This window comes from Arvicola amphibius, chromosome 12 (genome assembly GCF_903992535.2).
Source record: "Arvicola amphibius chromosome 12, mArvAmp1.2, whole genome shotgun sequence".
NCBI classification, from domain to species: domain Eukaryota; kingdom Metazoa; phylum Chordata; class Mammalia; order Rodentia; family Cricetidae; genus Arvicola; species Arvicola amphibius.
Window position 1 is genome coordinate 151,011,903 of NC_052058.2, and position 21,611 is coordinate 151,033,513.

Genomic DNA, 21,611 nt, shown 5'->3' on the forward strand with positions numbered 1-21,611 from the left:
AGTGAATTCCAGGACAGCCAGGGATACACAGAGAAACCCTGTTTCAAAAAGCAAGCAAACAAACAAACAAAAAAAAGAAGTAGATGCAGGAAATGAAAAAAAGTAATTTCACTCTAAGTAGAAGAAATGATAAAATATATTTAAGAATTTTCACCTTATCAAATATTTGTTCAAAATCTTCACCCCCAGTTCTGGCACAAGTAGCATGAAATCAGTTCTCTCCTGCACTGGCCCTGAGGCCGCAGTCTAAAGCAGCCCTTTGGGGAGGCAACTTGACAATATAGCAAGAATTTTACAAAGATGCCTAGATTCCCAGTGACCTGACTCTGGACACCTGCTCCTAAATCATCCAAACACAGTGAGGAGCCAGCTGTAATGATGAGCGCCTTTAGTCTCAGCGCTGTGGAAGCAGAAGCAGGCAGATGTGGGACTCTGTGATCAGCCTGGTCTAAAGAGCCTCAAAAAAATACAACTGTGCACTGTCATTACATAGTAACAATAGGGAGAGTAAAGTCCAATCACACTGACAGTCATTACATAGTAACAATAGGAAGAGTAAAGTCCAATTTTACACGTAGACATATTAAAGAGGCAAGATAATAGCAATTATTAACAGGACAGGGTGAAATTGTGGGTCTTTTCCACTTATTCAAGGTACCTGCGTGAGCCCCCAGGTCGCTACCCAACTTTGAAACAAGCACCTTTCTATCCTGGGAAGCAGGTTTTAACTCAGTTTCTCTAACTGCTAAACTGAAATCTACTTTGTTATTGTTTATTTATGTGGAGGGGTAGGTGCTCGTGAGCTACAACATGAATGAGTGTGGAAATTAGCCAACAGCTGCTGGTCCTCTCTTTCGCCATGTAAGTTCTGGAAATCAGACTCAGCTTCAGGCTTGGTGGCAATCACTTTTACCCACTGAGCCAGCTTGCTGGCCCTTTTGTGTTGTTTGCACGTATGGTTTTGGGTTTGGTTTTATGAAGCAGGGCCTCAGTCTGTAGCCCAGGCTAACCTCAGACTGTTGGCAACCCTTCTACATTTCTGCCTCCCAAGCAGTGGGGTTATAGGCATGAGCCACCATGTCTGTCTTCTCTACAGGAAACATGGTTTCCTTCCCTAGTAGTGTATTTCAGCCTCAGGCTGGGCTCCTACTAAACAACCGTATGCACCTCAACACTTACGCTCATCAGAGTCTGAACATTTTCTTGTCTCCTTCCTCTCTCCTGGGGCTTGTTGATTCTGCTCCCTAAATACCTCTGGGCACGAGCCTTTTCCTCACTCTTTGTCTCTGCTGCAGAGCAAACCACGCTGCCCTCTCACCGAACCATGGCAGCAGATTCCAGCAGAAGCTCACTGCTCCCATTTCTTCTCGCGCAACTGAGCTTCAAAATAGATGAATCAGCCCTCACTTCTCCACAGGACCACTAGCATCCAGGACACTAAGGATAAAGTCCTCAAAGCTTTAGTGAGCATGAAATTGCCATGCCCAACATCTAGCCGCCTCTAAAACACATGTCCCATGCTATACTACCTTCTGAACTTCAACTACGAGACCTTTCCTTCCTTAAAGTCCAGGATCAGAGCCCTTTGCCTCAAGACATTAAAAGGCTGGCCTGCTCCAGGGGTTGCCTGGAGCTTTGTGCAATAAGGTGTCCCAGTGTCCCCAGATAACCTATTCCTTACCATCCTCAAGGATAAGACCCCATCATGACCTGTCTGTAAGCTGCTCCAGATACAGGACACCAATGACATGGTTCTACATCCTCTTGCCCTTATACCCAAAAACCTTTTGTGGCTAAGGAAGCAGGGACAAGGGAAGAGACAAGAACTTTGCCTTTGGGAATTCTGGACTCCAAGCCTGGATCCTCCACTTAGAAACTGGGAGAGTTGTCTGACCTCTCTGATCTCCTCTTCCTTCTCTATAGTTTGCAGGTGGAGGCAAAAGAGTCCAGTAATCAAAAATGTGGACTTTGATCCCAGCATTTAAAAGGCAGAGGCAGGCAGATATCTACGAGTTCAAGGCCAGATGGTCTTGTGAGGTCAGCAAGGGGCACATAGTGAAACAGCATCTTAAAAAACAAAGCAAACAAAATAAACAAAATGGGTATGTGGGGGAATGTGAACTTTGGGACTGGGGATGTAGCTCAGTTGGCAGAGTGCTCACCTAATATGCACAAAGTCCTGAGTGTGCACTCCAGCATCACATAAAACAGGCCTGGGGGTGCGTGTTTATTATTCCAACACTGGGGAAAGGCAGGAGAATCAGAAGGTCAAGGACATCCTTAGCTACATAACAAGTTCAAGGTCAGCCTGAAATGTGTGTGGATCCTCTCTCAAAAAGGAGGAGGAGGGGGAGGGAGGAGGAAACGTGGGAGGGGGAGGGGGAGGGAGAGGAGAAGGAAGAAGAAGAAGAAGAAGAAGAAGAAGAAGAAGAAGAAGAAGAAGAAGAAGAAGAAGAAGAAGAAGAAGAAGAAGAAGAAGAAGGGAAGAAAAAAGAAAGAAATGTAGGTTTTGAAACTGACTGCCTGGGTTTAAATTTCTTTCTCTGGCAATACATACTATTCATAGAGCCTCAAAGCTTCAGTCTATGTACTAAAAAAATAAAATAAAATAAAAGGAGGGGGATACTAATCATATGTACATCATAGGAGTGTTGTGACAGAATACTCCCAAGTACTTAACACACCAGCAAGAACTCAGTATTGCAGTATTGGCAGCGCCAGTCATGGTCACAGAAAGCATCTGGCATTGCATTTGACACATTAAGGAGACTCAGTAATCCTATCCTCCTTCACCCCTTCTTCCCAGGATCAAGCAGGATATGCACAGCTGCCATGGCTACCTAGAATTAAACTCAGGACATGTAGACTTCCACTTCAGATTTTGCCCAGATCTGAAAAGGGACACACCTACCCAACGAGGAAATGTTCATCACCAAAGACCGGAGGCTGTCTGCTAGGAAGGTGGCTCAGCTGCCAGATCATTAACACCTCATGAGAACCCAGGAGTGTGGAGGAATTCCTCCTGAAAATTCACTCATTCATAAAACTCATTCATTAACACTTCACAAGAACCCAGTAGTGTGGAGGAATTTGAGGATTCACTCATTCATAAAAGTTCTCCAAGTACAAAACAACAGAAACAATGCTGCTAAAAATGTGGTCCATGGCTGTGGGTATAGGCGTGGCAGATCACTTACAGAGCAAGCATGAAGCCCTAGGTTTGATTGCCATTAAAAAATTGAAAATAAATAAAAATTTAAAAGTTGACCCAGTAGAACGAATCAAGATCTGTGGACCAGCCAGACACAGCCAGAAAGGCTGCTGGCCTTCCAGAAGAGCAGCCAGGTGGGTCTGTGCTGGCTGGCTTTATGTCAGCTTGACATGAGCTAGAGTCATCTGAGAGGAAGGAACCTTCAATGAGAAAATGCTTTCATAAAACCTGGTTGTAAGGCCTTTTCTTATTTAGTGGTTGATGGGGGAGAGCCAGCATCACTCCTGGGCTGGAGGTTCTGGGTTCTATAAGAAAGAAGGCTGTGCAAAGCCAGTAAGCAGCATCCTCCGTGACCTCTGCTCCTGCCCCTGGGTTCCTGCCCTACTTGAGTTCCTGCCCACACTGCTTTTGATGATGAACTGTTAAATGGAACTGTGTGAGCAAAATAAACCCTTTCTTCCCCAAGTTGCTTTTGGTCATGGTGCTTCATCAGAGCAGTAAAACAGAGGTCTAAGGCAGGAAACCCCATGGAGACTTGGAGCAGAATAGAAGTAAAAAAGTAGGACCTTGGGTAAGGGATGGGAAAGAACAGACTAAGGAGGAGTAGATCAGGAGAACAGAGGCACAAGGAGAAGGCTGGCACAGGACAGAAAGGAGAAAACAGCAAGAATAGAAGGAGCCCGCTCACTTCCCCCCAGAGCTCCTCTGTCTCAGACAAGGGACATTCCTTAATTGTGCATCAGGGCTTGGGGAACTCATCTGGTACATGTCCACCACCTAGGGAAAGGAACACTGGAGAAAGGTCTAGCAAAGCTAGCCTTGCATCCAAAGAGGGACACAGACATACAAAAGTTGTAACCTAAGCTGGGCAGTGGTGGTGCATGACTTTAATCCCAGCACTCGGGAGGCAGAGACAGGCGGATCTCTGTGAGTCCGATGCCAGACTGGGCTACAGAGCGAGTTTCAGGACAAGCACCAAAGTTACACAGAGAAACCCTGTCTCGAAAAACCAGCCAAACAAACAAAAAGACAAAAATCAAAAAACAAAAGTCGTAGACTGGAGACCCCTGTGAGTCTCGAGGTCTTGGATTTGATCTCCGCAGAAATGTGTTAATGGTATTCAGCCCGACAGACTGCTCTTTCCAGGGTGGAAGTCAGGACGGCCATTTCTCAAGGACACAATCTCAGATGCTGGTAATGGGAGGAGGCACTTCAGTCATCCTGGAGACACACAAAGCAGTCAAGGGATGTGAGTAGAGCATATTTCATAAGAGTCTCCTGGCATTCTTCAGATGAGTCTGATTCTGCAGTAGCCATGGGATCCTCAGCCACTCACTGCCTTGGCCTCCCATCATTAGTGCTGACTCCCCAGCACTCCCCAGCCCGTCCGGCAAATCCACCATTTGTCAGTTTTGCTGACACAGAAGGGAGCCCAGATCCTTCACATGCCCTCCCTAGCCTTCATTGCCCAAAGTTGTCTTTGTCCTTTCTGAGGTGAATACCAAACTTCTCTGTGATTTCATTGCTCTAAATGTCCTATTAGGAAGCCTTTGGTATGAGTTCAGGTGAAACACATACTTCAGATAAACAGCTGCATATAAACTAGGGTGTTAACGGAGTAGGGTGTTAACCCTCGGCACTGGAAGCATTGGTAAAACCAGGTTAGTATTCTCTCACTTTTCAGGCTTTGGAGTCCTGAATAAGGAAGAAAAAAACATTTGGTTGCTCAAAGACCTCCCAGGAATAATGTATCACTTCAAGAGAAACATTTTGAAACTTAATGACAGTCCCTGGCTCTTTCTATAATCTTTGCTTCCAGTCCTTGCTTTTATGAATCTCTGGGGCTTTGTGTTATGTTTCTCCAGCAAGAAATGCCTCAGGTTGTCGCTCTCCGATAATTCCTAATTCCGGGAGGGAATTTCCCTGATGCTAACACACTCAGGAATTACGAAGAATTTATCTTGCCTTCAATTCATTTTACTTCAACCATGTCCCATATGTACAAAACTCCCACCAAGATCCAGGGCCACAGGCATCCCCTTGACCTACCCATTCCTCATCCTCTGCTCCATCTCCTTGCTCTCGGATCTCCACTGTGTCCCTCTGTGAAGACTTCTGGGCCATGATGTTGTCTGTCCAGGATGCCCCCGTCTTTCCATCACCAGCAAAATTACACTTGGTCACGGTCCCCAGCTCCAGTTTGGCTAAGGAATCTGAAAGAAGAGAAGTTGAATGACTTTCTTCTTTTTTTTCCCCCTGGCATGTAAATTCTTTTTGAGGTCAGAGATCTCCTTTTACAGAATTTATTATATATAACAGACTCAAAATCCAAACTTCCTGACCTCTCAAATAGTAAACAACCAAATGTGCCAATGACCCCACCATTAAGCAGGACATCAAAGGCTATACATTTTCTATGAAACAATATGTGCACAGATTTTTTTTCAAAGCTGAGAAAATGCAATAAAGAGCATAACACACTTTTGTCATTTTATTAAATGACATTAAATAGTTTAAGTTTCAACTACTAAACAGCACTTTGAATGGTGAAAACACAGATAGTGTATTGCCATACTTGAATGCTTTTCTTCAAAAACACAATTCCAGAGCCGGGCGGTGGTGGCGCACGCCTTTAATCCCAGCACTTGGGAGGCAGAGGCAGGCGGATCTCAGTGAGTTCGAGGCCAGCCTGGTGTACAAGAGCTAGCTCCAGGACAGGCTCTAAAAAAGCTACAGAGAAACCCTGTCTCGAAAAACCAAAAAAAAAAAAAGAAAAAAGAAAAAAAAAACCACAATTCCAGTCCATATATATATATATATAAACAGCCTTGAAGGAAGAAGTGACATCCTTTCTACAGTACTTAAGATATTCGGTACAGCCCTGAAAAGTAGTCTAACAGAAACCACGGCAGGTCTTCACAGCTGTATGATAGCAGCAGCCCAAGCTGGGTGATGGACTGAAACATTTCTCTACAGCTGGAACAAAACATACACAATATCACAATTCTAGGCCAAAACGCTTTACACCCAGAGAAATAAAACAGGTTATAAAATGTGTAGAATTTAGCAGGCAAAACTGTATTACACGCCAAATGGCTTTTCTTCTTGTAGTGGACTAGCCAGGCTAAGGCACTTCATTCTGATCGGGCCGTTTACATCTGGGTTGGCTCTGTTCTCTGGTATGGCTACTAAGGTTCTTGGTGGGAATCCCAAAGCACTAGAAAGCAAGGGCCAGCTATAGGAGTTGGATGGTATCCTGGGATATGGTGCGTCCAGACCAATGGCTCCAGGACACTTGACCATAGATGTAGGAGTAAAGCTCAGGATCACAGTTCAGGCCCCTGTGGAAGGCCAGACTCGGCCTTCTCCTACAACTCTAAGCAAGAGAGGTGGGGAGCCTGTGAAGGGAGGCCAGGAGTCCCCACAAGCAGTGGTTCTCAACCTGTGGGTCTCAACCCTTTTGGAGGTTGCATATCATATATCCTCCAATACAGATATTTACATGGTAATTCAGTACAGTAGCAAAGTTACAGTTATGAAGTAGCAACAAAATAATTTTATGGTTGGGGGTCACCACAACATGAGGAACGGTGTTAAATGCTCACAGCATTAGGAAGGTTGAGAACCAATGGCCTATAGGCTATCGGAACAGGTAAAGTGAACCACAGTGCTCACCTATAAAGGGGCCATCACCCCGAGTTTTCAACCGCACTCCAGTCCCCAGTTCAAGTTCCATGACCTCCATCTCTGACTCTGGCATCCAGAATGCCACCGTCTGGTCTGGGGTGAGGCCCTCTGTCAGCTCCAGCAGGTCCGGCTTGTTGACCAGGCCCTTCAGCACCTCGAGCGTGAGCCTGTCAGTGTCCCCCTTGGCTTCCGTCTCTGTAGAGCATATGGTGCAGGGTGTTAGCATATAAGGAAACTTCTCCAAGTACTTTCAGGAGCTGTTGAGGGCATCCCTCCTGCCAGGGCTCATCAGAGAAGTCCACAGCAGAGGCTTTATGACCTGGACCCTGGAGCCAGGCTACCTGGAGTGAATCTGGACTCTTCTGGGCAAGTGAGCTTTCGCTTTGTCCCTGGAGAATAGGGATAAAAATGGACCCCAATCGGACAACCCTAACATGCAGTACAGGGGAGAAAAAGTGACTAGGGCATTCAGTATCTGTCACGAAGCCAGCCCTCATCAAGGGTCTTTGGTTTTGTTATTCCCATCTCAGAGAGGAGAAAAACAAAGACACAGTGGGAGCAGTGTTCAAACACTCACAGTACAGTTCTGCCTTCCAACCGAGTCTCTGGGACTAAGCAGAGTTCCTTCAGGTTCTAGAACCAGCAATCAGCTTGTGGTCCCCACACCCTCTACTGGCCTACTCCAGGCTGGCCCTTGTTGGGGAATATTACTTTCAGGTGTGTGACTTTTGTTTACGCTGTGTTTATTTAACTCTGTGAAGCTGTGTTGCTTTGCCTGTCCAAAATGCCTGATGGTCCTAAAAAAGAGATGAACGGCCAACAGCAAAGCAGGAACAAGGATAGGCAGGGCTGGCAGGCAGAGAGTATAAATAGAAAGAGAACTGAGAATAGGGAGCAATAAAGGAACAAGGAAGAGAGGACATCAGTGGCCAGCCACCCAGCTACACAGCAAGCCTTGAGGAGAGAAGTAAAGAAAGGCATACAGAAATAGAAAGATAAAAGCCTAGTGGCAAAAGATAGGCTAATTTAAGAAAAGCTGGCAAGAAACAAGCCAAGCTAAGGCCGGGCATTCATAACTAAGAATAAGCTTCTGTGTGTGATTTATTTGGGAGGCAGGGTGGTAGGCCCCCCAAAAAAAGCCAAAGGAGTGAAAGATCACACAACACGCCCTGGCAGAGCTCAGCAGCTCAGCGAGGAATCCAAGTCCTAACCCTACAGGTGGCAGGGTTCACAGGGCAGTGGCTGTCTGTAAGGTGCAGAAGGCATGCATGGTTGCCCCCAGACTCCTGAGCTGTGTCCCCAAGGCTTGTCTAGTAGTTCTGCCGCCAGCACTTTCCTGTTGTATGAGTCAAAGCAAATCCCCTCCCCTTCGAAGTCGCCTTCACCGGGTTGTTTTGTCGCAGCAACACGAAGAGTCAATACACACTAAAAGTAGCTACTACAAGGAGATTGAGAGCCACCAAGCAAACATCTGGATAGACCAGAGAGTGCTGGACCTGGCCTGGTCTCCACACACAATGATAGAGCCCAAAACCAAGTCTGGAAAAACCTGCCAGACTTCAGGAAATGGAAGCTCTGGGGATACTAGCCTGGATCCTGAGGCTACGGTGGAGCACAGGCATTCTCTGAGTAAGTGGGGAGCAGGAAGGAATCCAATAGGGGGATGCTCAAGCCAGAACCAGCATCAAACAGCCTCTTGGGGAGGGAGAGCCCAGGATACCTACTATAAGATGACATGAGGAAGCCTGTGTTCACCTTCCTGGTGGCACTGAAGTTGGGCTCGATTTCATTTCCTTTGGAGTCAAACTTCCGTCGGTGGATACAACTGGGCCGGATATACAACACATAGTAGCGCTCCTGGGTGAGGCAAAGAAGGGGTGAGGGCACTACCCCATTCCCCACCCCACTCTGCCCACCTCACCCTTTGTCTCGAAATCCCATCATCCTACACTGATGTGTAGGCTGGGCAGATGCCTGATTCAAATACTCACCCACTCCTATACTCGCTAGAGTACCTGTCCACATACCATGCCACACAAACTGTGGCAGGGCATCACAGGCCTCCAAGGCTTCACACAACCAATGACCATAACCCAAGCACCAGGGTCCCCAAATGCCACAAGGCAGGATGGATGTTGCCAACATGCCACAGAAAGGACACTGAGGACCTAAGGGAGGGCAACTACTCTGCTGCTCCCAGATATAGTACTGGAGCAGATCACCCCAAGACTCCCATGCCTCAGTTTCCCCTATCATGTGGGAACAGCATGATGCTTCCTTTCAGGGACATAACAAGGACCCAGTGATACAATGGGAGAAGAGGCACCTTTCAAAGCAAGGAATGTGCTGGAAAGTTATCGGCCATGTGTTCTCATCTGGCCAGGCACAGTTGGGTAGGGTGAAGTGGCAGGAGAGGGGAAGGAAGGGAAACTGTGGTGGGTATGTAAAATGGGGGGAAAAAAGCAGGCACAGAAACAGTACCCAGAGACGGAAGAAGCAGATAGTACTTCTGGGACAGTCAGAAAAGGTGAATTCTCAAAAAGCAGAGCATCTTGCAGGCGTAGGAAGAGCAATACAAGCCTGAAACTGGCCTGAGAATGTCACATACTTGTCTGGCATATACCAAGCCCTGGGTTTGAACCCCAGTGCTGCATAAACCTAGTGTGGGACCCAGCACTGTGGAGGAAGAGGCAGGAAGATAGAAATTCAAGGTCATCCTCTGCCATACAGTGAGTTCTAATGAACCTGGACTATTTTTTTGGAAAAGGCCCTATCAAAGGTCAAGAGCCAATCAAGAGGCCATATGCACATCTGACCAATGCAGACCTGCAGACCCTTGAGTGGCCTCTTGGCAGCCCAGGCTGGAAAGCAACTGAGATGGGTTCCAGATGGGTCTAGAATTGACATTGGAAATTTGGATCTTCTTGGGTAAATAAGAAGGAACCCATTAGCAAGGGGCCAACTGAGCACCACCGGAAGGTAGTGAAGGTAGGAAATCACAAAGATTAAAGAGGAATAGTTAAGGACCCCGTTGGAGGGGGACCATGGAAAGAGGGAGAGGATGGGAGAGAGAAAAGGAAAGATTGGGTAGGAACAAGGCTGCATGAGCACTGCTTACCTGAGGAGGAGGAAGAAGAGGATGGGGGAGGAGACAGGGGTTCGAAGGCTAGTAGCTGACAGGGCTACTGCCCTGTGTATCATCAGAAGGAAGGACAGAAGAGGCACATTTGGTAAGGGTTTGCCTGTGCTGGACCAGCTGAGGTAGGCCAGCTCCACATTGGTGCAGCCGTCCTGGGCAGGCTGGGTGAGGGCTCCAGATTGGTGTGTCTACCTACTGACCTGCAAGCTAAGGGGCAGAGAGTGTGGCAAGATCTCTGGGCATGAAAACAGTGAGCCAGTAGCAGCGACTGATCTCAAGGAATGTGTGATACAAAAATACAGGCTGAAGTCTAGCATGGTGGTGCACACCTTTAATCCCAGCAGAGGCTGGTGGGTTTCTGAGTTCAAGGCTAGCCTGGTCTACAGAGTTCGAAGACAGCTAGGGCTATAGAGAAACCCTGTCTCAAATAATAATAAAATAATAATAATAATAATAATAATAATAATAATAATAATAGAAAAGTGTAAGCTGAGTGTAGAATCAGCCCTTGGCCCACATTGAGAGGACCCAACACGGATGCTAAGCTGAGGTTTAGAGACCAAGGGCCACGGAGACAGTGTGCTCTGCACACCCAGAGGGGGCTGTCTGAAAGAAGGGCAGAAGAGCAGAATTGGTCCCCAGAAAGGAGACACGGGCTAGTACAGGGTGACCCTAGGAGTGGTCGTGGACACCTGGGGTGTGTGGGCTGTGAGGAGCCTGTGAAGCAAAGACAGAAGGCCCAGTGTGTAGACTGTATTCAGGCTAGATTGGGTTTGGGGCCTGGACTGTTCTTTCAGTGGTAGCAGAGGCTCTTCTGCAAGAACCATGTGGATCCTTGCCCCCCACTCCCTATCTGCTACACTGAAGGGCCCCCAAAGGCCCTTTCTACTGGTCCTGTCTGGCTGTGGCAATCTGTTCCATGAGCCCCTCGGGGATTGACCTGGACCCCATGTCTTAGTCCAGCACAGGGGACGATGTTTTGTGGATGAGGGAGGAGACCCTGTGAGGGGCACCCAGGACACAGACTCACCTTCCTGCCATGGGCATCCGAGATGCTGTGCCGAGATACATCCACCAGCTCCCCCTCTAGCAAGACGCCATTTCCCCTGGTGGGTGGGAAGGAAGGAAGGTAGGTTCTGTCAGTCCTCTGGAAAGTCACACCAGGGTTTAGTGGCCTGGGTGAGAATCTGCTCTGAGACAGAAACAAGTCTCACCTCAGACTCTATTCACCCGTCTCTGAGGGGGCCTGGTGTGAAGCCGCCACTGTCTGCGTCCCTTATCTGAGCCTCCATCCCTGCAAAGAACCTTCTCAGGCTGTGCTGAGGTCAAAAGATGCTCCTTCCTCCCCAGACACACACACACACACACACACACACACACACACACACACTAATTGTGACCAGACCCTCAAGATTCTTATCCACCAATGAGGAGATAGCAGCTGCCTCACTGTGCTCCTCTCGTTCTGGCCTAAGAGCGTGAATGTGCAGGTGATTGTGAGCTAAGTCCTTATTAAATGTACAGCGTTTGTTAGAGCTGGGCTTGATGGCACATACCTGGGATCCCTGTACTTGGGAAGGAGGATTGCTGTGAGTTCAAGTCAAGCCTTGAATACTTGAATATATAGCAAAATGCTGCAAATAAATAAATAAATTTCTCTACTATTTTATTTAAGCAAATTTGGGAACAAGTGGGTTTTTTTTTTTTTTTTTTTTTTTTTTTTTTTGAGGCAGGGTTTTCCCATGTATCCCTAGCTGTCCTGGAATGTCACTTGTAAACCAAGCTGCTTTGAACTCACAGAGACTAACCTGCCTCTGCCTTCCAGGTGCTGGGATTAAGGTTGTGAGTCACCATGCCTGGGTGTTTTGTTGTTTGTTTTTGGTGGTGGTGGTGGCAGTGGGTTTTGTTATGTGTAGGTATGTGTCTGTGTGAGTGTAAGCCAGTGTGTACTGGTGCCTGTGGAGTTCAGAAGAGGGAGTCAAATCCCCCAGAGCTGGACTTACAGGCAGTTTTGAGCCCCTGATGTGGGTGCTGGGAAGTGAACTAGGGTCCTCTGAAGAGCAGCAAGCCCTCCTCACTGGTGAGACGTTTCCCCTGCTTTAAAGAACTTTTACATTCCTGCTCCTATCCATTCCAACATGATCATCCACCAGGGAAATGGTTATTGTCACCATTAGCTAGAAAATTTGAGACTCAGAAGTTTGGGGGATTAGCCCAAGATCACAGGGTACCACACAGAGTGACCAGGGCCACCCCTTTACCACTCTCAGACCACAGCTTTCACAAAAGCAGAAGCTGGGACCTGGGCGCTTTCTTTGGAACCATCAACATGAGGAAAGTGTGGGTCTAAGCAGGTAGAGAGTGGAAGAACATTGGGCCAAGACTCCTTGCCTTGTGTATTTTCTCCTCTCAAATTCTTTCTAAAAACATTAAACTGACAAAGACAGTATATACTGGAGGCATTTAACAAGGTAACTTGATAGATACACACATTGTGTACGACTCACACAATCAAATCTATGGACACATTAGATCCTCAGAACCAGTTCCTCCTATGAACTGAAACTACTCGCTGAGAACCTTATGAGCCGGACTTTAGATTCCACTTCCTAGGTGACACCGTATTTGACTTTCTGGGACTGGCTTCTTTCACACAGCATGATCTTTGGTGTTCCTGACTGTAAATGGAACTGTCTATCCTGCTTATTACCCTGGATAAAGGCCTGTATCTCCTGATGCTCCTGCCCTCCCTCTGTCAGTCCTGCCACATCATGTGCTGGCCCCCTATGGTGCAACATGACAAATTACTGGAGTTTAGAGCCCTGGGGTGGGGTAAGGCCTGAGGTTAGTGGGAACCAATGCACCGCCTCTAGGGTTCCATTTGGGAGTCTGGCGTCCCTTCGGGGAAATGCCTGTAGGCGGGAATTTCAATTTTATCTTTCTTCCCGGTGTATGGCAGTCTAGGATGCTGGGAAGAGAGGCCTGGAGGCCAGAGGTGGCTTTGACAAGGCCAGTTTTATCTCTCACCACCAGCGCCCCCTCTGACTCAGAACTTTCTCTGAACAGGACTCCGCAGATTGTGAGCTCGACCAAGGCCTCGACCCACGATCCAGGGATGCTCGCAGACCATTCTTGGCTAACAGCAGGGGGCCAGAGCCCCAGGGACTTGATGTACCCGGCAGTTCCCAAGTCCAGTCCATCCTGGTCAGCAGCGGGAGAAAGTGCAACCCATTCCTGGCCAGCAACCAGGTGGACAGAGCAAAACCCACCCCTGGTCAGCAGCCGAATGGATGGGCGGATCACAGCCTACCCCTGGTGGGCGGCGGGGTCCCAGGACCCCGGCAGTCGCACGCTCTGCACCGCCTTGTTGCGGAGGACACTGTCGTGGTAGATGCGGCTCATTTTTCCCAAGCCAACCAAGGCCGGCAGCTCCAGGAAGCAGTGGGCGCGCGGGGCGGGGCACCAAGGGGACAGGAGCCGGGAGGTCCTTGCAGTGTACGCTTTCCCAGCCCGCGGATCCCGGAACCGTGCTGCCCGCTCTGGGCGTTCCCAAGCTGGACTTAAAGGAGCCGAGCCTCATTCCTGACCTCCAGACCCTGTGCAGTGGCGTGGGGCTTTCCAACTGACTGCTGTCCTTCATGTCCTTGTAGTCTAAGACAGGAAAGATCGAGAGTTCGAGACCCATCTGTAGTATACAGAGACCCTGTCTCAAAATTCATCAGTATACAGAGCGACAGTTGAGGCTCAGGAATTGTAGATCTTCCTTGGGATCGATTCTAGGAGGATATTTTCCCAGGGAGCAGAAGGGAGAAAAGGGAACGGCATGAGGAACCACAGAGTGATCTGCATAGACGCTGTCCTTTGGCCCTTCCCGTGATCCCGTCACGACCTAGGAGAGTTCCAGGGACACGTGAAGGGGTACAAATCGGTGTCAGATCTGCTGCAAAGGAAACCGGAATCTCTGCCATCTCTGCCGTGTGTGCGCGCGCGGCAAGTTCCTCAACCTATCCGAGCCCTCACTTCTTCCTCGGCAAAATAAACATATCCGATGGTTTGTAAAGATGGAATTCGCCCTCTCCTAGTCTTTCCCTCCCACGCCTCACAGATTCTGATCGATTGCTTCTCTAGTCCCACAGTGCCCTCTGCTCAAGGGTGTCTGCAAGCCTTTTATTTCAAGCTTGCACCCAGGAGTCTCCTCTGACCTGGAAATCATTGGGAAGTCGGCTTGTCTTATTGGCCCCTTTGTGCCAAACCCTGGCGCAGGTGGCCGCATTCTGGGATGGCAGGTGTGCCCCTGCCGAGGGGAAATAATGAAGAAGTGGCTGATACCCAAGAGTCCTGGGTGAGACATCACTGTTGGAAGAAGCTCTCTCTCCCACGCTGTATGACCACACAGTGGTCTCAGCACTGTGTGTGTGTGTGTGTGTGTGTGTGTGTGTGTGTGTGTGTGTGTTGTCGTCAACAAATTTTACTAGTAAAAATAATTTTTTTTTTTGTTTTTGTTTTTGTTTTTGTTTTTTCGAGACAGGGTTTCTCTGTAGCTTTGGAGCCTGTCCTGGAACTAGCTCTTGTAGACCAGGCTGGTCTTTTTTTTTAAAAAGAAAAATAGTTTTACTTTTTTGAGATTATAATTACATTTCTCCCTTCCCTTTCTTCCCTTCAAACCCTCCTATATACCCTTCCTTGCTCTCTTTCAAATTCATGAGCCATTTTAAATTAATTATTATTGTATGCATGCAAGTATATACACATATATTCCTAAAAATAACCTGCTTGGTATGTATAATGTTACTCTTATGTGTGTTTTCAGGACTGACCATTTGGTATAGGATAACCATTAGCTGGCGTTCTCTTCCCTGGGAAAGACTATCTCTCCCTCTCCCAGCATGCCTCAGTTTCCTGTACTTCTTTGTGTATGTAGGGTTGAGGTCTCCTGGGCTTTTCCTCGTGGGCTTTGGCCTGTTTGTTGGTGTGGAGCATGCTCAGCTCATGTGTAGGCAGTCATGTTAGTGAGGACTAATGGGTGCAACTTCTGGCGTTTCTAGGAGGCACAGTTTTGCAACAAACTCCCTTACCTGCTGGATCTTACAGTTTTTCTGCCCCCCCCCACCCCCCAGTTTTCCCTGAGCCTTAGATTCAGAAGGGTAAAGTAGCTGTATCCATTGGGACTGGTCACCACAACTCTCTGTTCTGATTGGTTGTGGTTTTCTGGAATGGTCTCCATCTGTTGACAAGAGAAGTTTCCTTGAATAGTGGAGATTTCAGTTATCAATTAAATACAGCCAGGGAGGCTCCAGCTTGGAGCAGGAAGAAACCGGCCACTTGGTTTTTAAGGGCCCTTTCTCCTTTAACGAAATATAAATCTTTTCTTTTTCAAGATACTGTTTTATATATTCCAGGCTGGCCTCGAACTCGCTATGTAGCCTAGGATGACTTCAAACTCCTTTCTCCCTACAATACCTCCCAATTGTTAGGCTTACAGGTGTGAGCCACCACCACACCTGGATTACTTGGTCCTGGGGGTTCAATTCCAGGAGTTTATGCACGTTAGACCAACAGTCTTCCCAACTGAGTCACACCCCCAGCTCCAGAAATGCAGTTTTGAGGATCCCTAAAAATATAATGGGCCCTAAGCATGGTGCCTGCGATTGGTCTGCCCTAGCCTGTGTCTAGCCTATCAGGCGGCTCGCATATTTCCCGGAAGGGGAGACAAAGATCCTCTGGGCAAAACTGCCCTTCTGTCTCCTCTCAAAAGTTCTGGGCACCGTAGGAACCTGATGGGCCTGCCTCCTCTGTCTTCCCCTTCCTGGGTCATTGTCCCTTCGTGACTCTAAATTTGCACTGTCCTCTGTTGCAGCTACGTGTAGCATTTAAATTTTATTTTAACGGTGCTGAAAATAGAACCCAGGGTGTTTGTGTATGCCGGACCAGCGTTCAATCAAGCTACACACCAGCCTAAATCATAGGTCTTAAAAATCTTAGTGGCATCACCTTTACTGAGTGTAGTGATTGATGTCTGTAATCCCAATACCTGGGAGACAGAAGAACTTAGGAATATTGCTTAGGTCTGCCTGGGCCACATTGTGAAACTCTGTCTCAAAACCCCAAACTAATAAGAAGAATTTTTAAACATAAGTCTGCACATTTAAATTCACTTCCTTAGCCACTAGTCATGTATTTGGGGGGGGGGGTGTGTTTGCTTGTTTTTGATTGTGGTGGTCTCTGTTTTTTTTTTTCTTGAGACAGGGTCTCACTATGTAGCCTTGGCCATCCTGAAACACGTAGAGATCCTCCTGCCTCTGTCTCCTGAGTGCTGGGAATAAAGGTGTGAGCCACCATGCTAGGCAGTTAGACACATTAAAGAAATTTTTTTAAACTACTATTGTGACTGCAAAGATGGCTCATCAGTTAAGACCATGTTTACGGCTTTTACAGAACACTCAAGATCGATTCCCGGAACCCACATGAGACAGCACCCAAATGTCTGTAGCTCCAGTTCCAGGGGTTTCGACACCCTCACACAGACACACATGCAGGCAAAACACCAATGCACACAAAATAAAAATGATAAAGTCATTTTTTTAAAAAAGAATAAAAACGAATCGTAAAAAAGGGAAAGAACTGTTACTGTGTATATATAAGGGGATTGAGTGTGTGTGTGCACAGAATGAGTGTGTGTGCACAGAATGAGTATGTGTGTGCACAGAATGAGTGAGTGTGTGTGTGCACAGAATGAGTGTGTGTGCACAGAATGAGTGTGTGTGTGCACAGAATGTGTGTGCGCACAGAATGAGTGTGTGTGCACAGAATGAGTGTGTGTGCACAGAATGAGTGTGTGTGTGTGCACAGAAGAACGGGGTGGGTCAGAGGACCGCGCCTTCACAGCTTGCTGCTGACACCTTCACATGGGCTTCAGGTGTTAAGTCAGGTTGTTAGGGGTGTGCAGCAAGAGCTTTCAAAGGTGCTCGCTGCAATAGCCGGCCGTGGTCGTAGCTACCATTTCAGAGAATGTGTATAGTATCATTTCACTCCCCCTGTGCTGAGTATGGACCCTAGGACCTCACATGCTAGGCAAGTGCTCTGTCCCTCATCTCCAGACACTACAACTTCTAGCACAGCCTGCAGACCTCAAACCAGGCAGAAGAACCTTTCTTAAAAGTGGTTTTGGCCTGTTCTGGTGTTTTATTTTATTTTTTTGAATGTGCACTGTTTTACTGTTTTGCCATGGGTATTGGGTCCCCCAGAACTGCAGTTATAGAAAGTTATGAACTGCCATGTGGATGCTGGGAATTGAACTCGGGTCCTCTGGAAGAAGTCCGTGCTCTTAACCCCTGAGCCATCTCTCCAGCCCATGATCTGGTCTTTTGCTTCTGTTGTTGTTACTGTTTTAAGACAGGCTCTCACATATTCTAAGATGACTTTGAACTTGCTATAGAACCAAAAATGACCTGGAACTTCTGGTGTCCTGCTGCTGCCCCCTGAAGGTGGGGGTAGGGGGGATGATACAGGCGAGTGCTACGTGTGTGTAGTATGTGGTGCCGGAGAGGGAACCCAAAGCTTTGAGCATGGTAGGCAAGCCATCTACCAACTGAGCTACAGATCCAAACCTTGGCGTATGCTTTTGTAAAAGCTTTCATAGATAAGACAATTTTGCTTCAATCAGTGAAGAGCGCTATTTTTTCCCCTGTCAGGGATTTTCCTCTGGCCCATGTCAGATGATGAGGGGGTGAAACAGGGTGAGACCAGATGACGATATGAGGGTTAGCGGAGTTAACACACGTGGCCTGTCATTTATTTTTCCACTAGAGTTGTCTCCAGTCATCTTGGACGGGGATGACTTCTGCGCTCTGTGACCACTTACCCGGTGCAGGACACAAAGCAAGTGACACCAAGGAGCAAAGCAGAGGTCACAAGGAGCAGACAGAGGTCACAGTAGAGAAACGTCCTACAGAGCTGGTACTGAGACCCTGTGGGTAACTAACGAAGAAGATGTAAGAAACAAGGAAGCCAGAAGGCAAACTGGACATGGTGGCACATGCCTGGTTCTAGACTTAGGGGGCTGAGACAGGAGTCATGAGTTTCTGGATAGCCTGAGCCACAGCGTGAGGCCTATTTTAAGAAACAACAGCAGGGGCTGGAGAGATGGCTTTAGTGGTTAAGATGGCTGTCCATCCGGAGCATCCAGGTTTGACTCTCAGCACCCACATGGAAGCTCACAACTGCCTCCATTTTCAATTCCAGGGGATCTGATGCCCTCTGACCTCTGTGGGTACCAGGCATGCACATGGTGCACAGTCATACACGTGGGCAAACACTCATACATGCAAAAATAAATAAGTCTTTTTTCTTAAGTTAAAAAAAAAAAAAAGGACCCAGAAGCTAGCGTGTAGAAATTTCTTCCAGTCAGCAGGCAGGTAAAATAGTAAATGAAAGATTTGTTTATCATTAACTCCAGTCAGAAATCGAAATTCTCTCAGGAATGTTTTTGTTTTTCCTTTTTCTAAAGCAATGCATGTAATTATAAACACACCAATCTCTTCCCCCACCCCCTGAAGAAAATAGACATTGTCAAGATCCCTGTTTGGAGCAAGACAGTAAATCGCGCCCGCGCGGGAGCGCATTCATGCAACGGGTCACAGCTTAGCATATCTGATACCATCTCGTACCGACCAAAGCCTGGTGGTTCCAGAAGAAATAGCATGCTAAGTTGCCACCAAGGCGATGAAATCGCCTGGAGAAAACACACATGCACACCACGGAGCCGAAGAGAGAAAACAAAAGAAGCACTCGGGAGGGAAGGCGTACATAACATGAAATAAGACACCAGAAGGCGGCCCAGACCCATCCATCAACAGTCCGTCGATAAATGCAAATGCAGGAAGCCTGCCTGGGAAAGAAAATCTATGATTTCATGTCACTTCGATGTCTCTCCGCCTCACGTTCCTCCAGGCCCGTCATTCTCTCCGTAGTGATCAGCTGACTTCACAAAGAAACAACGCCATCCATCTCCACTTACGGCCAGTGCACCCCACTTTTCCCTTGAGATGGTCGTGCCCAGAGAGCCCCTGGAAAGAAAACTCTCAGAAGAGGCCTGTAAAACGGGATCATTTATGGTTCTGATGGTATTAGGGACACTATTCCTAGGGATGAGTGAGAGGTGACAACCCTCAGCATGGAGCAGCAGCAAAATGTCTGAGGCTTTAGCTGGCTGAACAGGTGAGCGCCCCAGGCACTCGGGAAGGCTTAGGCAGTGTGGTGCTTTGAATGAAAATGGCCCCTGTTAAATTCATAGGGAGTGGCTTTATTTGTGTGGCCTTACTGGAGGAAGTGTGTCCCTGGGAGTGGGCTTGGAGGTTCCGGAAGCTCAAGCGGGGCCCTGTGGCTCACTCTTTTCCAGCTGCCTGCGGATCCACATGGAGAACCCTCAGCTCCCATGTCTGCCTGCTTGCCTTATGCTCCCCACTGTGACAATAATGGACTAAACCTCTGAACTGTAAGCCAGCCCCAATTAAATGCTTTCTTTTATAAGAGGACCATGGTCATGATGTCTCCTTACAGCCATAGCACAGTGACTAAGCCAGGCAGAAGGATTTGTTGAACCAAAGAGCTTAAGGTAAAGTCTGGGCAATATGGTGAGAGCATGCCCGTGTGACTTCCTCCTGCAGAGACAACAAAGTCAGACCAATTCCACTCATGCCTGACTCGGTGAATCAATGGGTTTATTGGAATGATGTACAGGCGTGTGGGTGAGGGGTTATTTACAGGAGCATGGATGATTTAAAATAACTCCATCTCTGGAAAGGCCACTCCAGCATGGGTGGCACTGAGCCCCCGGGGTGCCCACCCCAGTTTCCAGTCAGCTCCACCAGAGAGTCTCCTCCCCCCAGCAATGGTTTACTGCTTGTAGAAACTTGCAAAGGGGCCTCAAGAAACCTGTAGTTTTCCCGGCTTCCGGAGCCTTGTAAATTTCACTAGCTTCCTGAGTGCTAGAACCCTTGCTCCAGAGGGAATGTTTGAATTCAAAGGAAATAGTTTCACAATACTGTCTCTAAAATAACAACAACTAAAGGCCAAGGATGCTACCCCACCCCTGTAAACCCAGCATTTAGGAGACTGAGGCAGGAGGATTGCCCTGAATTCAAGATCGGCTGTAATGATGGTGAGGACCAACCTCAGGCAGGGATACATCTTAAAGCAAAAAATAAAATGTGTCAAGGTTTTACCTGTTGACTGGTAGAAGGCTCGGGGGGAGGGCAAAACTGGACTGGGAAACAGGTACCACTCTATTTGATTGGCATGAACAATGATCGTTGGAGAAAATGGCAGAGTAAGCCAGCTTTTTATTCTGTTTTGTTCTCTGATTCGGAGTCTCTCCAGCCCATGCAATGTAACTGAGGATGACCAGGAGCTTCTGAAGCTGCTGCTTTCACCCACTAGTTCTGGGATTTGGGCTCACACTCCCGGTTTATGTGATACTGAGGCTGAAACCCGGGGCTTGGGGGAAGCTCTCCAGGCACCCTACCACCTGAGCTACAGCTACAGTTGATAAACCAGCATTTATTATCAGCACTGGATCTTGGGAAGGGAAAGAAACAGAAGAAGAAAATGTTATTCTCAAAATAGCTAACAGCCAATGCTGGGCGTCTGGGAGTCATGGTGAGAGTCAGGTTAGTATACTGTTGTACCGGCCACAAAGCTGCTGAAGGAGCAGCTTGCTCAATCACACTTGAGAGTGTGATATTTTGTTTGTAATCTAGCAAAAAGAAGAAGAAGGGGAGGATGAGGAGGGAGGGGGAGAAGAAGGAGGAGGGGGAGGAGGAGATGGAGGAGGAAGAGGAGGAGGAGAGGAAGGTGTAGAGTTATCATGCATTGCGTTGCGTAGGGGTGTCTTCTATCGTCATCTATACCGCAGCAGAAGAAGCCTCCCGCTCCTAAGAATAAGAGAAGAAGAAGAAGAGAGGAAGAAGCGCAGCAGCATCAGCATAGCAGCAGTAGCTTGGCTGAAGATCAGAGGGCAGACCTTAGCCACTAGTTAGCCATAGAGGCCAGATGATGGTAGCACATACCTTAAATCCAGCACTCCGGAGACAGAGGCAGATGGACCTCTGTGAGTTCAAGGCCAACCTGGACTACCCGACATTAAATCTGTCTAAAAGAGAAACAGAACTCACACAAAGGTGATCCCAGCACTAGGGAGGTGGAGACAGGAGTGATATGGCTGGGCAGAGAGAGGAATATAAGGTGAGAGGAGACAGGAACTCAGGCATTCTGAGCATTCGTAGAGATGGATGCAGTCTGAGGATTCAGTCTGACGGTGAAGTCTGGAGATGCCGTCTGAGGATTCGTAGAGACAGGATCTCCTCTTCTGTCTGAGCATTGGTAGAGGTAAGAACTCTAGTGGCTGGCTGCTCTGCTTCTCTGATCTTCATCATTAATCCCTATATCTGACTCCAAGTTTTTATTATTAAGAACAATTAGAATCCATACTACAGGGGTGAGCCCTGGGTTGGCCAAGTCCCAAATTCTGATACATGAAGACATCAGTGTGAACTTCCAGAGCCACTCTGAGGCCAT

The 21,611-nt window shown here is 47.8% G+C and overlaps 1 protein-coding gene across 1 annotated transcript; it reads right to left on the reverse strand.

Annotated features, from left to right (window-relative positions):
• Positions 1 to 118: 118 nt before the first annotated feature.
• On the reverse strand, positions 119 to 13,577 carry Arpin (actin related protein 2/3 complex inhibitor). The gene is made up of 6 exons (XM_038313713.1): positions 13,348 to 13,577; positions 11,068 to 11,143; positions 8,623 to 8,755; positions 6,887 to 7,093; positions 5,261 to 5,424; positions 119 to 4,432 (listed from the first exon to the last, which is right to left on the reverse strand). The coding sequence occupies exons 1-6, from the start codon at positions 13,437 to 13,439 to the stop codon at positions 4,424 to 4,426; spliced, it is 681 nt and encodes a 226-aa protein (XP_038169641.1). The 5' UTR covers positions 13,440 to 13,577; the 3' UTR covers positions 119 to 4,423.
• Positions 13,578 to 21,611: the final 8,034 nt, after the last annotated feature.

Bases quoted from the DNA above. Each gene is read 5' to 3' on its own strand.
- Arpin (XM_038313713.1), bottom strand. From the start codon at position 13,439: ATGAGCCGCATCTACCACGACAGTGTCCTCCGCAACAAGGCGGTGCAG. The intron at 11,144-13,347 runs GTAGGCTGTGAT...CCCACCCACCAG, and splicing joins GACCCCGCCGCCCACCAGGG to GGGAAATGGCGTCTTGCTAG. The intron at 7,094-8,622 runs GTAGGTATCCTG...TATGCTCTACAG, and splicing joins CTTCCTCATGTCATCTTATA to AGACGGAAGCCAAGGGGGAC.